Below are 18,745 nucleotides of genomic sequence, written 5' to 3' on the forward strand. Positions count from 1 at the left end.
GGGTTTTGCGGACAGAAAGTAGGACGGAAACGCGGAACTTGCAGGCTTGTTTTGGCCACTAAAAAATAAATAAAAAGCCGTGATACTGGGTTGAACTATGTCAACTAGGCCTATGCAAATTTGAAACTCCGAGGGTATCATATTTGAGATTTGTGTGAATAAACTCCACAAAAAATGCCGTAAGTAGCAAAAATTATGCAAATTAAAACCGAAATGGGCAAACTGATATGATTTACTTTTATTCAACAAATATTTTTTGAATCAGGCTTTACAAGGCTGACTTAATTAAAAAAAATGATAAACTGACTTGTAATTTTGACTCAGTATAACATATGCTGTAATTTAGTAATAAATGATTTTTTTCTTTTCTTTAAAACGCTCTTTCCGTGCTGGATTCAGAAGCTGTTCCAGAGCACCAACATAGTGTTCATATCTAAAGGTAAACAATATTTCATCCATTGCAGTAGTTATGATCCATTTAACCACGAAAAGCGCCCTCGAGTAATGGCAGTAACAGTAGGAGCTATTCAAAGGCTCGGCATTGTTTTAGATTGGCAGTTATCTCAACCATTAACTACACAGGGCGGCAATTGCGTAACGTTTTCCATTCACCAATCACAGAGAAGTTCGTTGTGCAAGGTCTAATAGTGTGGAGTCTTTGTGTTGACATCTTCTGGGGGATTGAGAGGTATTATTAATATTTTCAGTATTTTATAATTTCCGGTTGCCTTAAAACAGTAGCAGTGTAGTGCAGAGTAGTGTGAGAACGTTTGCAAACGATTTCGCGAACAGTGTATCAATACGCATTAATTTCCAAACAAACCGGCGTACGTGCTCTTATGCTACCATTGGTGCTAGCCGGAGCTTATTGTTAGCATTGGCTAACCTAGCATGGTCGCCAATGAGAAATTAGAAAGGAATATATTAAATTCAGTTAAATCTATATGGCTGCAGTACATTGCGTGTTTAGCAGTAGCGTTAAATGGTTACGATATGAAATTCATATGGTGCATTTAAGGCTTTGAACAGAAGAAAACCTGCTGTTGGCAAATGATTGCTAAGCTAGTTTTGTCGTTAGCTTGCTAGCTGAAACAAGTCAGAGAAAGACGGTTCCTGACTAACGGGATTGGGCATATTTAATCAGAAAGTAGGATACAGACGGGCAAACGGCAAGCCATTTCCTGTTTTCTTCAGGAGATATTTCGACTTGATCGACAGACATTGTGAAAGACCTTCGTCCCACGCAGGGTCTCAGTATTTTACGAAGTAATTTAGCTAAGTTAAAATCAATTTAAAATTACACAAAAGGCCGATATCAAACAGTCCTGTTCGTAACCATATTTCTGGTTCTGTCTTTATTTCTTAGTGTTTGAATGGATATTACCAGGTGCACGGAGAAATGGGTAAAACAAGACAAGGTTACTGTACCTTGGTGCCCTCATTTCATAAAGTCATGACATCCATGCACACGCAACATTGTTTAAATCATCCAGTTATAGAAATAAAAAAAAAAACGAATTAATGTCTTTATTTTGGGATGATGTATTTTCAAACACCAGGCAGTATTTTGCAGTTCTTGCTTCAAATGGCAGGAGGATGTTCAAATGTTTATGATGAAAAATAATTGTTAACCAAACCTTCAATTACTGAGAATTACACTTACAAGGGCTTTTGGACTGACGGTGCAAAGACTTGCAGGCCCTTGTGCATTGTTTCTTATCCCTATGGATTTTGTACTTTTTATATGTTGCTTTAAAGTAAATCTTTAATTTTCATATATTTTGCAGTAGTATAAGTGCAGTAATGTGTGCACACAGTTATTTACCCAGTGCTCAAAACCACATCATCATGTTCATCCAATATTTTCTTTTATTATTATTATTGGTTACACTGTTGCTAACATCTAAATTTCAACCATTTCACTTTTTGTTGTTGTAAGCATCATCATTAAGGAGTACATCTCATTCCTGTTCCCTTTTTTGTTTAGGAGAGGCCTCCAACATCCTCCATAATGCTGTCTAGCAAGAAATCAGATGCGGGTTCCTCCTCCTCTTCTTCGTCTTCTGCAGCGGGAGGTGATAGGGTCCCGGGTTCTGACATCCAGACGGGATCTGCAGCCTCAGTGGCTGGAGCTATGGATTCAAAGAAAAAGGACAGGTCTTCCCCTAGTGGGGAACATGGAGGAGCCTCTTTGTCACACCAGTCAGGCCCCGGAGGGGCAGATCAGGACTCTGCTGAAGTCCGTAGGACGAGTCGACGCAAGCGAGCAAAAGTAAATATTTTAGGTTTATAGATGCTCACGAGGGAAGGAAAGGAAATAAGTTTATTGTGGCATCATGAGAATTGATTATATTCTGTGCTTCAGGAGCGTTCATTATCCGAGGAGTGTTCATTATCCCAAGACACAGGTATTTTTCTGCGTCTGCACCTCCGTGAAAAGTTAGAAGTGGCAGTTGTTTCCCAGTGTTTACAGTGTGATATTTCTGGCAGTTGTTGGTTATGCCTGAGAAATATTTCAGCACTTCTAAGAGAAGTGGGAGTAAATGAACGATTTACACAAACGCCGGTTTTAATGATGCTTTTATTGTGCCTACTGTTGCAGGTGGAGTACCGCGAGATGGACGAAAGCCTGGCTAATCTTTCGGAGGATGAATACTACTCAGAGGAGGAGAGGAATGCCAAAGCAGAGAAAGAAAGGAAGCAGGTCATCCCTCCTCCACCCCCACCTGTGGAGGAAGAGAATGACAGTGAACCAGATGAACCGTCTGGTGTGTGAAACACTTGCATGTTAGAGCAGTAAAAGAAGACATGTTCTGCTAATTGGTTGCAATTCTTAACTGAGTGGCGTGTTAAACTGATCTTAGACTTCATTTCAACAGAAAAGAAATATGCGTGTTTATTTTTAGGTTTGGAAGGTGCTGCTTTCCAGAGCCGTCTTCCTCATGACCGTATGACATCCCAGGAAGCAGCCTGCTTCCCTGACATCATCAGTGGTCCCCAACAGACTCAGAAGGTCTTTCTGTACATTCGCAACCGCACGGTATGTATTCATATAAATGGATTAATTTGAGTTTCTAGATAAAGGGCAGTACTGTAATTCATGTTATTCTCATCCAGCTCCAACTGTGGCTAGACAACCCTAAAATACAGCTGACCTTTGAGGCCACAGCGCAGCAGCTTGAAGCTCCATATAACAGTGAGGAATTAAATAAAACACTTTTTCCCCATTATTTTTATTTTTGTCCTCATACAGAAAGAGAAATTTGATGTCCATTTGTTCTCTTTGTAGGTGATGCTGTGTTGGTCCACAGGATACACAGTTACTTGGAAAGGCATGGTCTCATTAACTTTGGTATTTACAAGAGGGTCAAGCCTTTACCCAGTAAGTTCATCCAGTTATTCTACTGCTGAAATAGCACTAGCAATTAACCTAATTTTGGTACATTTATGTTTTCTACATGACTTTGAGTTGAAAAATAAAATACTGCCTTGTCCTGCAGCAAAGAAGACTGGGAAGGTTATAGTCATTGGTGGAGGTGTGTCTGGCCTGGCCGCAGCCCGGCAGCTGCAGAGCTTTGGGATGGATGTTACTGTGCTGGAAGCCAGGGTACATTACTAACAGTATTTCTGTTAATCAGATGTTGGTATAAGTCATTTGAGGTTTTAAAATGCTCACTATAACAAGCCTCTAAATTCTATTCATGTATACTTTTAAATTTCTTTTTGAAATGTTAATCTTTTCATGCAGGACCGTGTTGGAGGCAGAGTGGCCACATTCAGGAAGGGCAACTATGTTGCAGATCTTGGAGCCATGGTAGTGACAGGGCTGGGTAAGAATCAGATTCTTTTTGTTGAGATGCTGAAGTTAATCATTTTTTGCATTTAGTAAGTGTTTAGCATCTGTGTGCTGTAGAGGTGTATATATTTTAGTATACAATTCCTAATACTCCAAAACTCAGAAGCGTTCATGTGTTCAAGATGCAAATAATTTTTAGTGTCACATGATCTGAGATCACAGTGTTAAGAGAGCTATTTTTTAATTATAGTTTTTTTTATATTGGTTTAGTTTTACTTTGATTAACCTGTAGAGGGTGATAACAGCCTGTGTAATGTCATTGTATTTTGGGTCTGTGTGTGCACTTGTTCAGGAGGAAATCCTATGGCAGTTGTCAGTAAGCAGGTTAACATGGAGCTAGCCAAGATCAAACAGAAGTGTCCACTATATGAAGCCAATGGACAGGCTGTAAGTACAATGAATGATCTTAATAATACTGAGGTGCCTCTTGTCTATTATCCTGTTGCAGCAAAACTCAGTGGGGCTCCTAAGATATTTGTAAATATATATTTGATTTAATTTTAATAACAAACTTTTTGTGTGTGTTTGTTGTTTTTTTTTTTTTTTTTTTTTTTTTGTAAAAATCCAAATTTTGTTACAAAACCACGATGTGGCAATAGGCTAACAGCAATAGAGGCATGCATGCTGATGTGTGAAATATGTCTGCTTGCTTCAACCATGCTGCTGTTCATACTGACACACCCATTAAACATTCCCAGTGATGGTAACAGAACTATGTGAACCATTTGATTTAATAACACAGATAACCTCCATGTACAACTTATGTTCGCCATAGCTCCAGACCAGACCCACACAATGTTCAGTAGACATGTTAAAGTCTGTGTTTTCTGTTTCAGCTCAGTGGTCTTGTGAAGATGTTTTCAATGAATGCCTTTCTTGGGGTCATTTCACATGATTTCTGTTGGGTTACCTAACTCTAGGAGATGATTTTGTAATCGTTTGCAGCTTTAATCATTTAGTAATTGATGTGGAAATGTGGTTAAAGTTGGCAAATGTCTCGTGAAAACAAACACGTGGGAAGCCATAATTTTTATCAGTTACTAACAAAAGGGTTCAAATCACAAAGTAGCTTCACCGTGCATCACAGGGTCAATTTATTATGTTTTTTTTCTCACCTGGCTGTTCCCCATCATCCCCCACAGTTTGATAACCACTGCTCAAAACCCACCTCCATGCTGGTTTATTTATTTGATTTCTGTTCCTGATTGTGGGTCTGGTGGTTCACTCTGAATGTTTGAATGAGTCTTTTTATTATGTCCAACAACAAGTCAGTGGTTTCTGAGTTTGTTGAAATTGATTGTGTGTTTGCACTTGTAACTTAAACGAGGGTATGGCCATGCTTTTAGACACATTCATGCATAAATGTCGGAAGCGCCACAGAGTCTGCTTTTAACATGTACAGATGTGTAAACCAGAACATTCTGTTAGGATTTTCTTTTCTTTTCTTTCTTTTGATGCTTGCAGAAAAGGTGAACTCTTGGCATTAAAGTGCTGTGTTTGCATTCCTAGCTGGTACTTGTCCCTTTTATGGCTTTCAAAGATTCACCGAAACATGGTGGTAGAGTTTTTAACTACATACTGTTGCGTCTGATCAACAACAGCTCTAGTTCCTCTAGGAACTGAACAGCCTAGAAACGGATCTAGCCTAATGTCATTAAATTGTTTTTTCCCCCTTTAGTTTGTGTTCTGCCCATTAAACTGCAGCAACATTAGTAGGATGTTTAGGATCCTTTTCAAGGCTCTATTTTGAAATCTTTTGAAGCAGTCACATCACATGTAACTAATTCCCCCCCTGCAGGAAAAGGCAAATTAAGTGTACATGATTTACTTTTGTGCAAAACCGTTTGACTTTGAAAATGTTTACTTAATATGTTGTCTCTCTCTTCCCCTCTCTCCTGCCATGTTCATCTTTTTGGTGAACTACTAAAGGGTGAACGGTGCACAAGTGTATGTATCTGTTTATTTGCATACTATTTCTCTTACTTCCTTTTTAACCAATTTTAGAACTAAATATTGCTGCTCATCCATTTGAGCTTCACATCATGTAACTTTTTTTTTTAAATCCCTGTAGTAGTTAAAGAGAACAGCAAATAAGCAAAGTGTCATTAACTTTTGTGTTTGGATAAAAAATGACAAAACACTATATTTAACATTTTTAGCCTTTATTTTTTTAAAGTAGTGAGTTGATACGAAATCAGTTTAAATGTTTCTGGTTTCAATTTGTGAAAAAGTAACTTTGGTTAGCAAAAGACGCATTACAAACACGATATTTTAGCTCATTTTAATAACAATGCTATGCAGAAAATCTAGTTATATCATTGGCTATATTTCTACTAAATTGCAGTAGACGAGGCTGGCTGTGAAAAATATTCAATGCATTAATCAAATCAAATAAAGAAAGCTCCATTCTTTGATAAATGTACAGCATCCTCATGTGTTTCACCCCAATCATAATGTGTAATGTGTTCTACTAATGCTTAGCCATAGATCTAACTCTTTTCTTGCATTGTCTGTGTTCTGTGATTTTGAAACATGTCATAAATCTCTTTCTGCATGTTTATCAAGGCATCAAATACTGTAATATTTCTAAGTATTTTTTAAGGAGACATGAATAACTTTTATTAGTGAATCAAAGTTTTTTTTGTCAGTATTGATTCCATTATTCCTAAACATCAAAAGAGTTAAGTGTAGTTTTGTTTATTTGACTAGTGCCATGTCTCGTGTGCCTGTACTTTTATTATGCTGTCTTTTAAATGCCACCAATGAGAAATTCTCCTCATGCGATTGCTTGGGTGTCCAGGTACCAAAAGAAAAAGATGAGATGGTGGAGCAAGAGTTCAACCGACTGCTGGAGGCCACCTCTTACCTCAGCCACCAGCTGGACTTTAACTTCCTCAATAACAAACCAGTGTCTCTGGGTCAGGCTTTGGAGGTGGTCATACAGTGAGTAACAGAATCTGGTATCAGTATCAAAGATGCTTATAGGTACTTGAATACACCTCTAATGTGTCTGTATGTGTGTAGGCTGCAGGAGAAGCATGTAAAAGATGAGCAGATAGAACACTGGAAGAAGATTGTGAAGACTCAGGAAGAGCTCAGAGATCTTCTTAATAAGGTGAGCATAAATTACTTTATCAATTTCCTTAGCTGCCACTTTCTTCCCCTCGCTCTGCTTACCTACCTCAACTCTTTTCTCCACCTTTCAGATGGTATCCACTAAGGAACGTGTTAAGGAGCTCCATCAGCAGTATAAAGAAGCAAGTGAAGTAAAACCCCCCAGAGATATCACAGCTGAATTCCTGGTGAAGAGCAAGCACAGAGACCTCACCGCACTCTGCAAAGTAAGTTCGATGTTTGTTTGTTTTTTGAGAAATGGAAAATAGACACTGGACAGATCGCCAGTCTAACACTATTTCAGATCAAAAGCAAATGTATTTCACATGGGATAAGGGGAAGAGGATGGATGGTTGGATATGATCCAAAAATCACTAATCAGTGTCATAGAAGAGCATTATAGCTACAACTCCTTACACTATCCTACACTTTTGTTAGTGTCACATAGTGTCTGTGTTTTGTTTTTATTTTCTGTAGGTTGAGCTACTATGAGGCAGTATTAGACATTCTAGGTTTATTATAAGGTTCATTCATTGGTCGGGAAGTTGACCCACCACAGTGTGTAGGAAAGAACTTTCAATATTTAACAAGTGATTTTAAGAGTATTATAGTGCTAAAGAAGTACTATCATCTGAAGGGGATATTTTATGGACCACTAGTTCAGGGTGGATGCCTCGCAGAATTTTAATGCTGTGCTGTCTAAGTAAACCAGACAGGCTGTGTTTAAGTGGTTTAATGCCTCAGTTGGACGTAATATTAGAGTGAGTGCCGCTGTTTTATTTTTGGTGAGGATAAATCACCTCCACTACTGCTGTGTGTGTATTTAAAGGGGAAGATTTAGTTTAAACACAGCTGGTATCTGAACTGGATTTGTCTGCGACCCATCCGCTCTCTGAGAGACCACTTCAAGGGTTTGAATCACTGTCTTACAGTCTTTCTGTCTGCACATGTGTATACATACACTTTTAGCAAGACAGACTTGGCTTTTAAGAGAGTGTGTGTGTGTTTATGCACATTATATTCTTTTTTGACTGCACTGTAGAACAAGATTTTAAAGCCAGTGAAATTCTTTTTGTTGAGAGATTCTGTGGTAGTCTTGCCACTTTTTGTGTTTCCTCAGGTCAGCTAGTTTAGAGGCGAGGGATCCTTAAGACTTAATGTAGCTTTGCCTGGAGCTTCGACTGCTACGTGGTAATACCAGACTTTGCACTGTCCTAGTTTTTTCTCTTGTGGTGAACTGAACAGGTTAAGTCAGCTCTTTCTGTCAAAGCTGCGTGTCCTTTCTGCATGACCTGAAACCCTCAGGGTGTGTACCGTGTACACACATGTACATGCATGTGAAACTCAATCTCCAAAAGTCTGTTGTTTGACAGAAGTACTGGTGTATTGCTAATTTTGGGTCCTGAAGTGCATACTAAATGCAAGCTGAAGTAAAAAATTATTAAGATAGTGATCGAGGCCAGACTATAAAAACACTTTTAAAAATCATGTATTTGTGATAATATTCCCAGTATCTGGAAGCATAAGAAGTTTCCTACACTGTGATTGTGATCCCTTGTGACACTGAATGAAATCTACATTACATGACTGTGCTGTTTGTTTGTAGGAGTATGATGAGTTGGTGGAGATGCAGGTCAAACTTGAAGAGAAACTCCAAGAGCTGGAAGCAAATCCACCCAGGTAAGACCCCACCCTCCATCCCAAAGAACCCCAACAGGATTTGGATTTTTTTTGGGGGGGGGGGTTATAAAAAAACGATTCTAAACACTGAGATGTTGTTTTTACATTTGAGTTCTGAGCTAGAACAAATACCCAGAGTTGGCTGTACTTTGTACCACTTTGGTGTTTAGTGGCAAAGTAAATCCTGTTTCCAGGTTTACAGTGGTGATTTATTATTAAGCAATTGTTTTTTGGTCCTTTAATGAAAGTCACAGTTGGGTTTGCAACACTAACCTGCGATGTCATTACTGATGTAAATCTTCAGCGGCTTTCACAAGTAAAAATACTGGACTGATTATGTTGAAGCATCATTTGCTAAATATGGATTGAGTGAAATTTGTTGGTTAAATAAACAACACTGTGTGTTTAAAGAAATATTTTAAAAATACAAACCCAGTCACGAAAAATTAAGGGATGCTTTCCAAGACATAAATAAAAAGTGATTACACTGATTTGCATTTTATGAAGCAGTATTTATAAGAGAAAGGGCAACAAAAGGCGGGAAAAGTAAGTGTTACTAAAAAGAAAATGAATTGGGTTACCTGGCGACGCGTCAGTAACCTGGGTATAAAAAGAGCTTTTTAAAGAGGCAGAGTTAGAAAAGTAAAAATGAGCACCACAAGGTTCAGCAGTTTCCAAAACGTCTCTGCACTAGGGCTGAACGATATATCGCATTTGCGATAATATCGCGACATGATCAAGTGCAATTTTCTAACCGCAAAGGCTGCGATTATACTCTGGACATGTCCAAATTCATGGGCTGCATCCTCCTGAGGCCGCTTTTGTAGACCGATTACGTCACAGCGACGCGCCGAAGGCTGTCCAAATTACTACCATATCCCAGAATTCATAGCGCGGCCCAGCCAAACTCCAGTTTCCAGCAATGGCGGCCGCTACTAAGTTTTAAAATTACTCATACTAATCTTTCTGGGTCACAAAATAAACTTTTAACATATTTTCAGGCGAGAAAGTAGTTGTGTAAACATCAAATATCTGCTCGGTTTATCAAGATATCCCATATTTGCAAAAGTGCTTCGACGTTTTCAGAGGCGTCTGCTACCCACCAGCTCGACAGCTAGCCGGGAGCTCGAGGGTTACTGATGCGGCCGAGAACGGCACAACTCCCGGCACATCATTTTCAGATCACCGCGGAGTTTCGCTGCTCGGGTTAAACGTAATATATAAGTCACTTAGACAACCTAAAAATGTTATTGTTGGGCTTTTTTCAGTGTTTTGTTTGTTCGTGAGTAAATCGGTTTGGCTGAGATTAAAGTTATTAGATTAGATAAAATAAAACTTTATTAATCCCCCGGGTGGGTTCCTCCTTGGTTTTCACACAGCTGACTAAACGTCAAACAGAAAACTTATTAAACAGAAGTATGAGACAGTCGAGAATTTACACCAGTGTCTGGTTATATTTTAGATAGCAAGAAGCAGACGGCCGAGTTTATTAAACTCCACCGAGACAGCGGTGACGCTAATCAGAAGGCTAGACCGTCCAATTTCACGCCTTTAAACTTTAAAGGCGTGTTTGTGTGTGTGTTTATACAATTGCTATTATGTTTGCACTTTATGTGTAATGTTACTGACTGCAGAGATCAGTAAGATGTGTGTATTTTTTATTTATTAGTTTTATTTATTTAATATTATTTTTTAATTGAATGACTGTCTAGTAGTTCACAGATGTCGAAAAACTGAGTGTGGTAAAGCCACTGATTTTTTTTATGTATATTTCTGCAATCTGCACATTGTACTGACTTTCATTTTAATGTTTACACCAGGGTTCCTTGCCAGCACTTTATGCTCAGATGTTTGTAAGCTAAAAATAAACTATTGTGTATGTTCAAATATACTGTTGTGATTGAAGAAGTTAAATAAAAATGTCAGTCATCAATTCATGCATCACCTCATGTCATCATAACAGAGGTCTGTCTTCCAGGAAAGAACAGTTTAAAATTAATGTAATATAGTATTGGCCATACTATATGATGTATTGCTTGTCTTTGTTTAATAATACAGAAGACAAAGACCTTAAAAAATAATCGCATATCGCAATCGCAATATTGGGGCAAAAAATCGCAATTAGATTATTTTCCATAATCGTTCAGCCCTACTCTGCACGCATGAGACAAGACCAAAAATCAACGGACACGGTGGTAGAAAGGGCTCTATCTGTTATCAGTTTATCAGATAACGGGTTTGTGTTTTTAGTTATATTTTTGTGTTTAGTTGTATTTTACACAGCATCCCAACTCTTTCAGAATTTCATTTGAAAGAGCAGCCTGAGTTGAGTTAGCGTGAGCTGTCAGTGTACCTCACTTCTCATTGCCTTCCCCTTCTTTCCCACAGTGATGTTTACCTGTCATCCAGGGATCGGCAGATCCTAGACTGGCACTTTGCCAACTTGGAGTTTGCCAACGCTACACCCCTCTCCACCCTTTCTCTCAAACACTGGGATCAGGTATGTACACGAACACATTTTGAAAAGACTTAACTGTGCAATGCAAGACTGCGGTTGGTTTTAATGAAGACAGTCGAGGTTCTTGGCTTTTTCATATGCTCAATAAGCTATTGTTGCTTTGAAATACTTTTGGGGAAGTTTATTATTGTGCTGACATAAAATGTTAAATTAATGTTTCCACAGGATGATGATTTTGAGTTCACTGGCAGCCACTTAACAGTAAGAAATGGTTACTCGTGTGTTCCTGTGGCCTTGGCTGAGGGCCTGGACATCAAACTAAACACAGCGGTGCGGCAGGTCCGATATACAGCATCTGGTATGTGTCTTATGTCATTTGGCAAAAGTGGAACTGAAGGAACTCAGTATTGCAGTTCATATAAATGCAGAATGTTTAAGGAGCACTCTTGTTGATTCTGCAGGCTGTGAGGTTATAGCTGTGAACACTCGCTCCACGACTCAGACATTCATCTACAAGTGTGACGCTGTGCTGTGCACGCTACCCCTCGGGGTGCTGAAGCAGCAGCCCCCTGCAGTCCAATTTGTTCCCCCGCTGCCAGAGTGGAAGACATCAGCTATACAGAGGATGGGTTTCGGCAACCTCAACAAGGTTGGATTTAAATATATGGATAAGCATTTGTTAAAGTGAAAAGGATAAACTCTGCATTGTTTAGGTTCTACTCATAAAAACGGAGTCGCATTTTTATGCTGGAGTCCAAAGATTTTAATTTTAAACTCATTCACAGTGGGGTAACACATGTGATGTGCCCAACTTTTGCTTGACTCCTAACACATGTTGTCATGTTCAGCTTCAGCGCTCAAGCTATTTTAAATCATGTAGCGTGTTTTCAGCAGGACTGAGGAGCTGGTTTGACCCTCTGTTTTTGCTGCAGCATAATTATGCTGAAAACCTGACCTTCAGCTGCTGGAGGGATATTGCATTTAAAGCAAAATCATTATTCAGGATTTATTGATTGTAGTCCCGAGGGGTTTGTTATTCTGCGCTCAAATTGCTAAGCTTGCACTTCTGCTGTAGTGAGCTGATTTCTTTTGTGTTTTTTATTTATTTATTTATTTAATTAATTTCATAAATCAGTCTAGGATTCCAATTTTCTCTATATATGTCTATGCTATTGTTGTTCTATTCCTCGTGTTAGTTTGGAAGATGATGAGTGGTGACTAGAGGAGAGCCATGTATGTGTAGGTGGAACAAAGCTGGATGGCGTGCACACCAAAGATGCTTTTTGCCCCGTGTTAGTAATCCGATCAGAGTGCTCATTCTGCGTCACTCCTGACCCCCACCAGCTCCTCTACTCCCTCTGTTGTCGTGCATCATCCGCAGCAGAGTACTTTATTTTCTAATTCTGCTGCATCACAGAGGAGAGTACTGCATTATTATGCAATCTGAGCTGCTACTAGCGCAGTTACTCCAGCAGGAGGAGCTCTACCATTCACATGGCCCAACCTATTCTGAGCTGTCAATGTGCTGAGCATTAGATGTACTTCACAAATTATTGAGTTTTGTCTTAAATAAGCTGCCTGATTGTTAGGTGACTGTTCTTAATTTATCACCCTCCCTGTTTCTGAAGGTGGTGCTGTGTTTTGACCGCGTGTTCTGGGATCCGAGCGTTAACCTGTTCGGTCACGTCGGCTCCACCACTGCAAGTCGGGGCGAACTATTCCTTTTCTGGAACCTCTACAAAGGTGGTGTACACATCACATATTTCTAGCCGTTGATGCTATTACTGCTTCAGTACTTTCTTAAGGGCTTTTACGTTTACTTAAGAGCTGTTCATATGAGTAATTTGCTTCTTTAAAAACAAACCAAAAAACCCCAACCATATTTTGGTCTAAATAACGAATTGTGACTCTTTCTTTTAGCCCCGATCCTGCTCGCTCTGATGGCTGGCGAGGCTGCTGGCATTATGGAGAACATCAGTGATGACGTTATAGTCGGACGTTGCCTGGCCATCCTTAAAGGAATATTTGGAAGTAGCGCTGTGCCACAGGTAGAGCCTTTTGTGTGTCGTCTTTTGTTCTGTCCCCTAGTTTTGATCAGACACATCTTAATATTATGTTTGAAGCCTCCAGTGAAGTAGTGGTTGGGGCTTTTTTCAAGCTCAAACATTTGGGTTTTCTCAGTTTTCCAATACTTTAAGTGGAATGTCAAATTCATTCCTGAATTGACCCCCATAACCAGCAAAACTTAACAGAGCGAGCATATGTGAAAGCGCCCGCAATGGGGGGGAGTCGCATCCAAACCACCTTTCATTATAAATCATTTGCTTATGGTTTCAAATGGGATAAAATCACATGCATGCATGCCAGCGTTGGAGCTGTGCACCATCCAGCTGTTTACAGGTCCCTCTAATATCATCATGGAAAATTCTTACAAAGCGTGTGCTGTTTTTGTTGTGTGTTGTCATGGCAGCCGAAGGAAACTGTGGTCACCCGCTGGCGTGCCGACCCCTGGGCGAGAGGATCCTACTCATATGTAGCAGCAGGTTCTTCAGGCAATGACTATGACCTGATGGCGCAGCCCATCACGCCTGGCCCAGCGATACCAGGAGCCTCCCAGGTAAGTGCTCAGCAGACGGCTGCTTATTATTCAGGAGTGTGTGTGTGTGTGTGTGTGTTTGTGTGTGTGAGTGAGAGCGAGAAAGTAATGAGGAAAAGTTGCCCACAATATTCAACCAAACCAAAGCAGAGCGGTTTATTCCCAGCACAGATGTTTTTGGGCTGTTTTGATGTTGGCGTGCTGATTTGATGTGAACAAGTCGCATGTATGTGTTGACTGATGAGCCACAACAATTTACTACCACCCCCACCCTCCCAATCCCGTCTACTTTTAACCAACTCTAACGGCGGAACATTTTAAAGCTTATCTCAAAGCGTTTTTTTCTTTCTTTTGCAGCCTGTCCCTCGTCTCTTCTTCGCTGGTGAGCACACCATCAGAAACTATCCCGCTACAGTTCACGGGGCACTCCTCAGTGGTCTTCGAGAGGCCGGCCGCATCGCAGATCAGTTCCTCGGTGCCATGTACACACTTCCCAGACAAGCCACTCCCACTGGCACCAGCAACCCTCAGCAAACTCCGCCCACCGCCACCGTTTGAAAAGCTTCTCTTGAGTTCCTCCCTACTCAGGACTGGATCTACTAAGACAATTTGTGATTAAAATGTAAAAACAAAACAAGGTTTAACCCATAAACTGGTGACATTTCTGGATTGGTCTTTTTACACACAAACTCTGGACAGCATCTAGTCACACACAGCAGGGACGGATGCATTCTCACTACAGGAAATGTTGGTTTTGATGAGGGGTGGTGTCTGGGTATAGCATCCAGCAGGCAGGACAGGTGACACCCATCTGCTGTGAATTCTCCCTTCACACTCTAGATAAATCTCTTGGTCAAAGCTCTGTAAGGTCTAAAGTCCCTTTTAGACATGGATAGATAAATAACGATGGCATTCAAACTTAGGGCAAACCTTAATGTTCCTCACAGCTTCATTCAAAACCTACCAGAGTGATGGTGATTTGTGTCTGTGCCTGTCCACACAGACAGAAATTTCTCTTCTGTATTTGGAAATTGTGAAATTCATTCAATTGCATTAGAAACGGTGTTAGGTACAGGGTCATTATGTACATGCTATTTCTTTGTGGGATAGTCTCCACTGAGCTGATAAAATCACAAAGATGCAGGAGACGCTTCCCCAGTAAGGATCTATCATAATAATCTTTCAGACCTAGTGAGATAGACGACTATGACAGAGTTTTACAGAAAAGTGACCAGACATGTGCGGATGCCGTCAGATTGATAGAAAGTAGTGGATAAAATAAAAGGGGGCTCATGAAATTTTTTTTTTAAATCCCCCAATAAGTTTTGCTATTAGAATAAAATAATGAGACTTCTAGAGTTTTCTGGACATGCGTTTAATTAAGATTCTTTTGCCTTAGACCATTTCTTCAGACATAGTTTGGCTCTTAAGAGGTCCCAGAAAAATGTGAAAATATGCAGATAGTACAACTACAAACTACTACCAGAATAGGATATGACCTACTACATAGACTGGGTTGCTAGGGAACCGTGAGGGGAAAAATCTTTTTTGTTGTTGTTGTTTTAGATTTGCCGGCATGGAATTACTTTCGGTACTTGGAGTGATTCGATGTGGAGCTATCAGAGCCGAATGTCTTATTTATGTGTTCTTTTGTTCCTCCAGAAGACTTGTTTTTGTCTTGTTGTCTTAAAGCTTAACATGTTACTATATACTGTAACTGTGTGCCTGTTAAATTTCATTTGTTTAGGCTGGAAAGTGTATTGAAAAAGACTTGTATTACAAGTTAAAGAGAGCTATTCAAAGAATTAACTTTTTTGTTTATTGTGATCAACACTTTTTTTGTATTGTCAGTTTCTTTTATTAAAAGAAGAAAAGACATATATTAAAGACTCTTTTTTTGGGGGGGAAAATCTTAGATTTAAATGTGTAGATTGTCAGATTTCAGGATTCATCCCCCCCTTTTCTTGAGCTTCTACTACCTGCAACTGTGTCGTGATTGCGCTTTTACATTCATTTGCATGTAACATGGCTGCATCTGCTTTGACCCTTCGGTGACCCTCCTTCATTGCAGGTCTGGCCGCCTCCCAGGGTCTGTGGTACTGTTTGTGTTTTTGAGAGAGAGAGAGGAGGGTCCCTGGCAGCAGCTCCACATAGTGGGGGATCTGATGAATGAAGGGGGAGATTAAAATGGTCAGCCTTGAGCTATGAGGTTTTTTTCTGAAGTTTCAGGGCTCGGTGCCCCTCTGTTTCCATGCACTCTTGAGCGTCATGGGCCTTTTTTTCCCCTCCTCAGAGCTGTGGTTATTATTATCGTGACCAAAGGAGATGTTTGATGTAACAACAGTAATTTGAGCTGGGGTTTTGGACTGCTGCACTCAGATATTTTCACCTCCCTGGTAAACCATAGACTCAGAGCAGTGTGTAACTGTTGACTGGTGAGGTTATTTTTTATAATAGCCTGTAGCCCACATCAACTGATTGGTTTATAGAGAGGCAGAAAGTATTATAAAAGTCTTTAAGTAACTACAGCTCCATAGCCGCTGGGTGGAATGTGTGCTAATGCAGGTACAAAACCTCCCACGTGCTGTTCATCACATCTCTCCTTTAGTATACTTTTATGACTAAATACCAGTACAACGAATTATCTTCCCATCACTCATGGTTGTCTAAATTAAGTACAAAAAATAAATAAATAAAAATCACTCTAGTGCCACTTCTAAAACTTATATAATTCTGCACAATTGACCTCTGACCCTTTGCATGTTCACTCAGTAAACATCCCACTCGGTTTTCTTTTCACACCTGCTGTAATGTGTGATCTCTATCCTGCTTCACTCCTCCGCTCGCCTGGAGTGCCACTGAGTCATTTCTACGGCTGACTTCACAGCACTAATTCAGGTCAGCCATCAGAGCTGAGGCTCAGAAGTACCAGGGTCCAAACAGGCACCACCTCCCATCCATCTGAATGTGGGGCAGATTAAAACCACAACAGCAGGTTAACCCATGACTTTCAACGAGTTTGATTCCTGCGGGTTTGCTAGATGTGACTATTTGTCTCTTTATTCACATTGCAGAAGCAAAACCACAGGTGTGACTGACAATAGCAGTGACTCTTTAACACTAGGACTATGAAACTGAATGGAAATAAGCAACTGTTACTATTTTTTTCAACTGTGACATGTCAAACATTTTAAAATATCTTCACAATTAACACCTACTCATTGGACACGTAAGGTACATCTCACCAGTACTTAACTGGTCCCCCTTTTTGATTTACTGGATGCACAGTCACCACATCCCAAAGGTGCATCGGAGTACAGTGAACTCAACACCTTCATGGTACATTATCGTGTTGGAAGCAGTCATCAGAAGATGTGTGCACTCTGGTCAGAGCTGGTAGGGCAGATTCCGATCCTATCATCTGTTCTTCCATGTAAACTGTAACCTCAGTTTTTTATTGTTAGCTGACAGGAATAGTAACCAGTGTGGTCCTCTGCATGCCCTTGTTGTAACGAGTGTCTGTAGAGTTACTGTTGCTTTCCCATCAGCTCAAAGATGTTTAACAACCCTCCTGTGTCATGTGATGCTACCATGTCAGCTGATGTTTGCATTAATAAGCAACTAAACCCAATGATGTGGCTGATGGAACGATTGAACCTTAAAGCAATATTACATAATCACCATCTATACAAATTTATGGGATGTCAAACATAAGGCCAGGGGGCCAGAAATGGCCCCGCACACTCGATGGCTTTGGAAAATGTGAAGGAGGGCATAAATTTGGAACTTAACTGCACTTTCATAAACTTTCACAGCTTTTCCTCCTGATTAAAGGGATGCCCCATACACATTCATACTACACCAATGAGCATAATGAATAAATAAGCAATTATAAGAGAGAAAAACTCCAGTTTTCACTATCTACTATAAAAGTGTATTTTTTATTGAATTATATTATTATTATTATTATTATATATATATTATATTAATTCTTTAATACAGCAGCATATCATTGTCAGGTAGAAAAACTGAGATGATTGTTGAAATCACTTTTTTTTTTCCTTTTGCTAACATATATTCTTATGCAGGGATTAAATGTGTAGTCACACTTCTTTACATTGACAGAAATGGGAATTTCATTCATCTGAAGTGGGCTGTATGTATCCTGTGATGTAAAAGGAGTTTGATATCCCTGGTCTATGGTACATTATATGAGACATCTTTAGTTCAGTCCTGCACCTGAAAGCCTGGCAGCTCGACTGAACGTGTTGAGGCTTGTACTCTGGAGGTGCAAAAAACTGGCACCATGCAGCTCAAGCTGGAAAAGGAATAGGAATTACAACTCCTCTGGGATTCAGCCAGTGTTACCCATGATTTCCAAAATAACTGAGACTTGGTCTTTTTATGGTAATCATCATAAAAAGAGTGACTTACTGAGTAAGACGGGGCTATTTCAAAGCAACCTACAGCTGCAGGAAAAGAAATGCTGGCTTTCACAAAGCAAGGCGTAGCTGTTTAAGAGAAAGATGTGTGTGCTGACTTTGCATTCCACAGCAGCCTGCGGTTTCCCCCCCCCCCTTTGTACCTGACCAATTTTGCCTCATTTGTCTCCCTGCTCATTTTGCATACCATCAGGTGCGGTTCTCTCCACTCCGTTTAAACCAGGATTCTCTCTTGCACACGCACACACACACACAAGCGCACCACGCACGCACAAAATGGGTGTACCGCTATGAAATCAAAACTTGCTGAGCTTGTTGGACAAAGAACATAAAACGAGATTAACATACACGTTTGCATTTTTACACAGGTTCCAACACGGAGACGCTTTACAAACAGGTCGGTTTTTATTTTTATTGGAATACATATGGTCTGCTGTACAGCTTCAAGAGACCTACATGCAGAGTGCGCCAGCCACAGAAAGGTTAAAACATGCACAATGTATTAAGTTTAAATTGAAAAAAAAAAAAAAGCCTCCCCACACAGTACGCCTGGCATTGCTGACACAGAGAAGCAGTAATCAATCATAAAACAATTTTGA

At 40.0% G+C, this 18,745-nt stretch overlaps 1 protein-coding gene across 6 annotated transcripts; it reads left to right on the forward strand.

The window, feature by feature from the left end:
* Nucleotides 1–78: 78 nt before the first annotated feature.
* kdm1a (lysine (K)-specific demethylase 1a) lies at nucleotides 79–15,591 on the forward strand. 6 transcript variants are annotated; one of them, XM_085390824.1, is made up of 22 exons: nucleotides 79–179; nucleotides 400–439; nucleotides 1,988–2,272; nucleotides 2,600–2,768; nucleotides 2,880–3,040; nucleotides 3,118–3,196; nucleotides 3,290–3,382; nucleotides 3,501–3,607; nucleotides 3,749–3,830; nucleotides 4,149–4,243; nucleotides 5,786–5,803; nucleotides 6,657–6,799; nucleotides 6,881–6,971; nucleotides 7,063–7,197; nucleotides 8,577–8,650; nucleotides 11,039–11,150; nucleotides 11,334–11,466; nucleotides 11,570–11,757; nucleotides 12,737–12,851; nucleotides 13,029–13,156; nucleotides 13,579–13,725; nucleotides 14,062–15,591. In XM_085390824.1, exons 3-22 carry the CDS (start codon nucleotides 2,012–2,014, stop codon nucleotides 14,260–14,262), a joined length of 2,532 nt encoding a protein of 843 aa, XP_085246950.1. In that variant the 5' UTR covers nucleotides 79–179; nucleotides 400–439; nucleotides 1,988–2,011; the 3' UTR covers nucleotides 14,263–15,591. The 6 variants fall into 6 exon arrangements, with proteins under 6 accessions (XP_085246950.1, XP_085246949.1, XP_085246945.1 ...); XM_085390819.1 differs by lacking the exons at nucleotides 79–179; nucleotides 400–439 and adding exons at nucleotides 598–688; nucleotides 1,367–1,403; XM_085390820.1 differs by lacking the exons at nucleotides 79–179; nucleotides 400–439 and adding exons at nucleotides 598–688; nucleotides 1,367–1,403 and having other exon boundaries at nucleotides 2,603–2,768.
* The last annotated feature ends 3,154 nt before the right edge of the window (nucleotides 15,592–18,745 follow it).

Source organism: Rhamphochromis longiceps, linkage group LG19, assembly GCF_057381845.1.
Source record: "Rhamphochromis longiceps isolate RC_006_pf linkage group LG19, R_longiceps_female_GT1.1, whole genome shotgun sequence".
Taxonomy (NCBI): Eukaryota; Metazoa; Chordata; class Actinopteri; order Cichliformes; family Cichlidae; genus Rhamphochromis; species Rhamphochromis longiceps.